General features: G+C 39.5%; 1 protein-coding gene across 4 annotated transcripts in view; it reads left to right on the forward strand.

Annotated features, from left to right (window-relative positions):
• Positions 1–8,064, forward strand: part of ALG8 (ALG8 alpha-1,3-glucosyltransferase) — a 33,952-nt gene that overhangs the window by 13,217 nt on the left and 12,671 nt on the right. For all 4 annotated transcript variants that reach the window (XM_032295908.1, XM_032295910.1, XM_032295911.1 and 1 more), the window contains exons 4-7: positions 1,000–1,109; positions 2,630–2,697; positions 7,569–7,695; positions 7,940–8,043. In XM_032295908.1, coding sequence (XP_032151799.1) covers positions 1,000–1,109; positions 2,630–2,697; positions 7,569–7,695; positions 7,940–8,043 — 409 coding nt within the window. The remainder of the gene's footprint in view (positions 1–999; positions 1,110–2,629; positions 2,698–7,568; positions 7,696–7,939; positions 8,044–8,064) is intronic.

The raw sequence follows: 8,064 nt of genomic DNA on the forward strand, positions 1-8,064 counted from the left end.
GCTAGTCCCCCTCTAAGTGCCTCTATTATTCGTTTTAGATTTGTTGTTAGAATTTGCCGATATTCAAATGTAACGCATTTTAAATATCTGTTTATAGAATAATACATCACCATTGTAAAAACTTTGGAAAAGTACACAAACACTCAAAGTAAAAATGATTCATACTCCCCTACCTATACTAATCACTATTAACATTTTGGTGTATATTAGTTCAGTCTCTTTTCTGTGTTTAAATATAATTTTCATAAAATAAAAATAGGATCTTACTGTTTTGTCACCTGCTATTGTCACTTAGTAATATATCTCAACATTTAAATGACATACATTTTTACATAAAGGTTTTTAAATTATTTGGACAGTCAGGAGTTGCACATTTGCAGTTCTGTTCTTAATATGACTGGTATTATAACACATAATTTAGAGTGCTAAATCAGCCTGGTCTACAGTTTTTACTCTTAAGGACTGAAATAATGTATGCCCTCTCAATTTTCAGAATCCTTACTTTTGGGGTTTAGGTGGCTTTTTATTTTTATTTTTATTAAATTAAGACTTTCAGATCAGCATAGCTTAGAAAAGCCCTGAGGCCCTTGTTTGTGCTACTACTTTTTTTTTTTTTTCTTTAGTGGCAAGGTCTTACTATGTCACCCAGGCTGGCCTCAGAATCCCAGGCTCAAGTGGTCCTCTCACTTTAGCCTCCTGAGTAGCCAGGCACCTGCCACCCTGCTCAGCTTGCTGTGACCTTCTTAAGAAATCAAGAATGGCATGGACTTTAAGATGCCAGGGCAGGAGGATTGCTTTATTCCAGGAGTTAGAGATCAGCCTGGGCAGCATAGTGACACCCCATCTCTTCTAAAAAAAGAAAAAGGAAAATTGGGGAACAAAAAAAGAATGACATATAGTTTGTCAGGAATGACTAATGTATCATAGTTTACTCTGCAGAAGTGATGTTCTAATGAATATCAAAGTTGTTTCTGTTTCTTTCCTAATGTTTCAATATAGGTGCTGTAAATGCATTGGTGGGAAAAAAGTGGGTAAAGAACTTACAGAGAAGCCAAAATTTATTCTATCAGTATTACTTCTGTGGAACTTCGGGTTATTAATTGTGGATCGTATCCTTGATACTCTTTGTACTATTTCCTTACTTATTCTGATATATACTAATATAAGATTACTGTTTTCTATAATAATGATTGTGAGATGTGAGCTGCTTCTGAAAATGGGTGTGGGGTGGGTTAGTAGACTTATATAACTGGTCTCTGCCCAACTTTACTGGACTCTGATGTTAGAGTATTCGTTTCTAAAAAATTAGTGGGGTATGTGAGAACCAGCTAAACCATCAATAAAGTAATGTACTGATATTCTGAACTATTTTTAAATTAATCTGATACATATATAATAAATAGTTTTATAACACATTATTCCAAATACCTTTCATTGGAAAAGGCATATCACAATGTGCATATGGGAACAATCAGGCATTTGTGGTTTTCTACCATCTTGGCTTACCACATATTAACAGGCAAAGTTCCTAAATTCAAGGCTTTTGAATGTAATTAAAATCCTAGTAATGGAAGCTAATAGTTTGCAGTTTTCATAGAGGTAGCCTGGTGTGGAGGAAACCACCCAGACTCTGCTTTCAATGTAACCTGGACTCAAATATTTGTTGCCATTAGCAGATTTAGGACTGTGAGTAGATGAATGTCTCTGAGGCTTAATTTCTTAATCTCTAAAGTATCTCTAAAGAGGATAATTCTAAATACATCACAGGTTCATTGTGAGGCTTAATACATGAGATTGTATATGTCCTATAAACAACGAAATGCCACATGCTGGTGGCTTTGGGTAGCTGTTAGGTCCCTTCCTTTCTCATCCCTAATTCTAAAAAACAAATAAAAAACTTCTTGCCCCTTAGCTATTGGGCCTTTAAGGTAGAAAAAACATGGGACAGTTTTGTTTTTCTTCTTAAACATAAAGTTCTTTTTAAATTAAAAAAATTATATTTTATATCATCTAGTCAAAGATGTCATTAAACATAAGTTTCTTTCTTTTCTTTCTTTTTTTTTTTTTTTTTTGAGACAGTCTTGCTCTGTTACCCAGTCTGGAGTTCAGTGGCACAATTCCTGCTCACTACAATGTCCACCTCCTGAGTTCAAGCAATTCTCATGCCTCAGCCTCCCAAGTAGCTGGGACTTACAGGTGTGTGCCACCACACCCAGCTAATTTTTGTATTTTTGGTAGAGACAGGGGTTTGCCATGTTAGCCAGACTGGTCTTGAACCCCTGGTCTCAAGGGATCTACCCACGTCAGCCTCCCAAAGTGCTGGTATTATAGGCATAAGCCACCATGCCCAATCAAACATAAGTTTCAATTAAAGATCTGACTATTGTGCTTGCTTCCAGAGCACATATACTAAAATTGGAATGATACAGAGATGAGCAAAAATAAAAATATATATTTTTAAAAAGATTTGACTCTTTATAGAAAACATTTATGAGCAGTCCACATTAGTAGTATTTTTTGTCTTTAATTTTGCTATTAAGAAAGCATTTGGAATTTCTATACTCAGTCAGCTGGTATAGTTCATTATGAATTTGGTGTCCTCTGTTGTCTTTCCTTGACCTAGGTCCAGATATTCATTTTCAGTACAATGGCTTTTTATTTGGATTAATGCTACTCTCCATTGCACGATTATTTCAGGTAAACATAAAATTGGTTAATTAAATTTTTTCCCCTTTAGATTACTTTTTAGATTGTAAAGGCAACAGTATAGTGGGTGATGGGTAAATTTATTTGACTCTTTTGAGTTGCCAAGTGCTATAGACACTTTTATTGGGCAGTTCTCACAAATTCCATCTTTTGACCTTTTCTTCATTGTATAGATGAGAAAATTATACTCCAAAAACTTGTTAGCATATGGCAGGCCTGAATTAAATTGAGTTTTTTTTGTTTGCTTTTTTTTTGAGACAGTCTCACTCTGTCACCCAGACTGGAGTACAGTGGCTCAATCTCAGCTCACGGCAACCTCCGCCTCCTTGTTTCAAGCCTCACTGGGATTATAGGTGCACACCACCACACCCAGCTAATTTTTGTTTTTTGTTTTTGAGACAGAGTCTTGCTCTGTTGCCAGGCTGGAGTACTTGTGGCACAATCCTGGCTCACTGCAACCTCTGCCCCCTGCATTCAAGCAATTCTCCTGCCTCAGCCTCCAATGTAGCTAGGACTACAGACACACGCCACCATGCCCAGCTAATTTTTGTATTTTTAGTAGAGGCAGGGTTTCACAATGTTGGCCAGGATGGTCTCCATCTCCTGACCTTGCGATCTACCCACCTTGGCCTCCCAAGGTGGGAGGGATTACGGGCATAAGCCACCATGCCCGGCCTAATTTTTAATAGAGACAGGATCTTGCCATGTTGGCCAGGCTGATCTCAAACTCCTGACCTCAAATATTCCTCCCACCTTGGCCTTCCAAAGTGCTGGGATTACAGGCATGAGTCCTTGAACCTGCCCTAAATGACATTTTCTATGTCTGGTTTGGATCATTTACATATGAATGAAGTCTCTAGCAGCAGTCTTTACAGTATAATAACTATGATGATGGTACTTTACTATCAGCAGCATGAAGATTAATGTAACAGAAGGAGATTTAGGATCAGAAGAACTGTGTGTAATCCTAACATAAATGAACTATGCAACTTAGCCAGAGCTTAGTCAAATACATGGCTACTTAAGATTGCATACATTCCATGTATCTTTTTTTTTTTTTCCTTAAGAGTTAGAGTCTTGCTCTGTCACCCAGGCTGGAGTGTACTGGTGCAGTCATGGCTCACTGCCACCTCAAACTCCTGGGCTCAAGCAGTCCTCCCACCTCAGCCTCTTGAGTAGCTAGAACTACAGGTGCACACCACCACACCTGGCTAATTTTTTTTTTTTTTGATGGGGGGTAGAGAAGGGGATTTCACTATGTTGTCCAGGCTGGTCTTAAACTCTTGACTGCAAGTGATCCTCCCACTCTGATCTCCCAAAGTGCTGGGATTATAGGCAGGTCTTGAACTCCTGGCCTTGAACAATCCTCGTAACTCTTGCTTCCTGAGTCTCTGGGATTACAGATGTGTGTCACCACACCTGGCTTACACATATCTTATTGAGTAAACTTCAGAACCATTCTGTAAAGTTGTTAAAATTATTATTCCTCCTCTAAAGGAGGAAATCAGAAATTCAGATTTTGGGGCCATCCCTTTGTACATGGAATCAAAGTCTCTGGGAATGGGGCTTAAGAATCTCTAAGGAATTTTAATACACCATCAGGTTTGGGAACCATTAACCGAAGGCATGTCATTTAACCCTCCTAGCCTCATTTTCTCATCCATAAGATGAAATTTACCTCTACATTCTTAGTTGTAAAATGGGGCTACTTACCTCACAGGGACATTGGAAAGATCAAATTTGATAATCTAAAGTTCTCTGTCACCTATAAATGTCTGCATAAACTTTTCTCTTTTAACCATAAAAAGCCATATAGTACTTAGAAGATAATTGAGTATTTGTTGGATGCTTGTTGAACAAATAAAATTTGACTATAGAATCAGCTAGACCTTATCCAGATCTTATAGTTATAAAATTGAAGAGGGACCTGGGACTATCCCACTCTTTTTTGTTATTCCTAAAGCTACCTATTCTAGACTGCATCTGATGAGAGAAGGAACCTGGCCTTTCATGGTCCCTGTGGCAATTTCTCTTGCAAAACATCAGGACTGTTATCTCATATGATCCTTCTAAAATTCCTGTGAGGTGGGTAGATTTCAGACTTTTTCTTTTTTTTTTTTTTTTTTTTTTTTGACCATGTCATGCTCTATCACCCAGGCTGGAGAGTGCAGTGGTGCAGTCACAGCTCACTGTAACCTCAACCTCCTAGGCTTAAACAGTCCTTCTGCCTCAGCCCCCAATTAGCTGGGACCACAGGTGCACACCACCATATCCAGCTAATTTTTGTATTTTTCAGTAGAGATGGGGTTTTGCCATTTTGCTTAGGCTGGTCTTGAACTTCTAGGCTCAAGCAGTCCACCCAGCTCAGCCTCCCAAAATGCTGGGATTACAGACATGAGCCACTGCACCCAGCCCAATTCAGACTTCTTAGTTATAGTAAACTGGTTTTGTTTTGTTTTGTTTTTATATTAGAATACCATTAGTTCTCCTAAGTAGTGTCGGGATCCAGTGCAATAACTGGTGCCTTCAGCCTAATAGTGCTATATAAGTTACCTGATCTACAATATAAAATTTAATTGATTTTTTTGGTAGCATAGTGTCATATATATTTATTCATGCTGTCATTCCCAGCCCTTCTTTGGAAATCAACTTCAGCTATTCTGAAACTGTGAGGGACGAAGGTAACTTAATTCTCTGGGCTCTAATTCCTAAGGGAAAATTTTTAGTATGTTATTACTGATGACGTGTAAGATATGATCTCAGCATCAGGCTTAGTACTTGGTAAGTCTTTGTTAGAATAATGAATTTATGAGCACACTAGACTCAGTATAAAAGCTAGCTAGGTTGGATGCGATGGCTTATGCCTGTAATCCCAGCACTTTGGGAGGCTGAGACGGGTGGATCACTTGAAGCCAGGAGTTCAAGACCAGCCTGGCCAACATGGTGAAACCCTGTCTCGACTAAAAATACAAAAAACATTTAGCCGGACATGGTGGTGGGCACCTGTAATCCCAGCTACTTGGGAGGCTGGGGCGAAAGACTCACCTGAACCTGGGAAGTGGAGGGTTGCAGTGAGACGAGACCACACCGTTGCACTCCAGCCTGAGCAGTAAGAATGAAACTCTGTCTCAAAAAAAAAGAAAGCTAGCTGGAATCATTTGCCTGTGTTTTCCTTATATTGGTTATAGAATATTTACCTTGGGCCAGGCATGGTGGTTCATGCCTGTAATCTCAGTACTTTAGGAGGCCGAGGGAGAAGGATCACATGAGGCCAGAGTTTAAGACTAGCCTGGGAACAAAATGAAATTCCATCTCTACAGAAAATGAAAAAATTAGCCGGCTGTGCTTGCTAGTGCACACCTGTCTTCCCAGCTACACAGGAGGTTGAGGCAGGAGGATCTCGTGAGCCCAGGAGGTCAAGGCTGAAGTAAACCAAGATCATGCTGTTACACTCCAGCCTGGATGACACAGTGAGAAAATAAAATTTTTTTTAACTTCTTTTTTTTTTTTTTTTTTTCTGGAGACACAGTCTTGCTCTGTTGCCCAGGCTGGAATGCAGTGGCAAAATCATAGCTCACTGCAGTCTCAACCTCCTGGGCTCAAGCAGTGCTCCCAAGTGGCAGAGACTACAGGCACATGCCATCGGGCCTAGCTAATATTTGTATTTTTTTGTAGAGACAGAGTCCACCATTATTGCCCAGGCTGTTCTTAACCCCTGGCCTCAAGTGACCCTCCTGCCTTGGCCTGCCAAAATACTGGGATTCCAGGTGTGACTTTAAAACATTTATTATAGAAAATTTAAATCATACAAAAGCAAGAAAATGTACAATGATCTACACACACACACACACACACACACACACACACACACAGATTATTTTAAAACATATCCCAGATACATATTTGTATTTCAGAATACATATTTAAAAGTAGGTATTTGGCCAGGTACAGTGGCTGATGCCTGTAATCCCAGCACTTTGGGAGGCCAAGGTGGGTAGATCACCTGATGTCAGCAGGTTGAGACCAGCCTCGTCAACACGGTGAAACCCTGTCTACTAAAAAATAGAAAAATTAGCCAGGTGTGGTGGTGCACTCCTGTAGTCCCAGGTACTCAGAAGACTGAGAAAGGAGAATCGCCTGAACCTGGGAGGCTGCAGTGAGTTGAGATTGTGCCACTGCACTCTAGCCTGGGCAAGACAGAGTGAGACTCTGTCTCAAAAATAAAATTAAATTAAAATTAATCAAAGTAGGTGTCATTTATTATTTATTTATTCATCTTAGAGACAGAGTCTCACTCACTCTGTCACCCAAGTTGGTATGCAGTGGTATCACCACGGCTCATTGCAGCCTTCACCTCCTGGGCTGAAGCAGATTCTCTCACCTCAGCCTCCTGAGTAGCGGGTACTGCAGGTACTACCACCACGCCTAGCTAATTTTTATTTTTAATTTTGTATAGAGGCAGGGCCTCCCTATTTTGCCCAGGCTGGTCTTGAACTCCTGGGGTCAAGCAACCTTCCTGCTTTGGCTTACCAAAGTGCTGGGATTACAGGTGTGACACACAGCCTATTTTTAGTATTTTTAATAACCTTTTTGTAGAATAATTTTAGCTTTCCAGAAAAGTTGTAGAAATAGCACAGAGTTCCTATGTACTCCTCACCCATTTTCACCTTACATAACCATTATCACCTTACATAACCATGATACATTCATCAAGACTAAGAAAGCAACATTGGTGCATTTGAATTTCACCCATTTTTCCACTAATGTCTTTTTTCTGTTCCAGGATTCAATCCAGGATACCACATAATTGCATTTCATTTACCCTGAATTTTAAAGTGATATTTCCCTTTTAAATCTTCTAGAAAAGGCATATGGAAGGAGCATTTCTCTTTGCTGTTCTCCTACATTTCAAGCACATCTACCTCTATGTAGCACCAGCTTATGGTGTATATCTGCTGCGATCCTACTGTTTCACTGCAAATAAATCAGGCAAGTTTTGGTGAGGATAGCAAAAACATTTTCGATTTTTTCCTTACTATGTTGAGTTGGTGTCTTGCTTGATAAGATTTTATGAAGCACAGCAGATATCTCTCACCTACTGATCCTATAAGCCCTTTACCCTTCTCACTTTGCTCTTGCCGCATCATGAATAGATTGGTGTACTATTGTGGGATACTTCTAGTTGTAGCACATGATATAGGTTATGGTTAATGCTAATGTTCCTTTTCTGTAGATGGGTCTATTCGATGGAACAGTTTCAGCTTTGTCCGTGTTATTTCCCTGGGACTGGTTGTTTTCCTAGTTTCTGCTCTTTCGTTGGGTCCTTTCCTAGCCTTGGTAAGCCTTTTTTTTTTTTTT

This window comes from Sapajus apella, unplaced genomic scaffold (assembly GCF_009761245.1).
Source record: "Sapajus apella isolate SASKATOON/1434 unplaced genomic scaffold, GSC_monkey_1.0 scaffold34, whole genome shotgun sequence".
In the NCBI taxonomy this organism is placed as follows: Eukaryota; Metazoa; Chordata; class Mammalia; order Primates; family Cebidae; genus Sapajus; species Sapajus apella.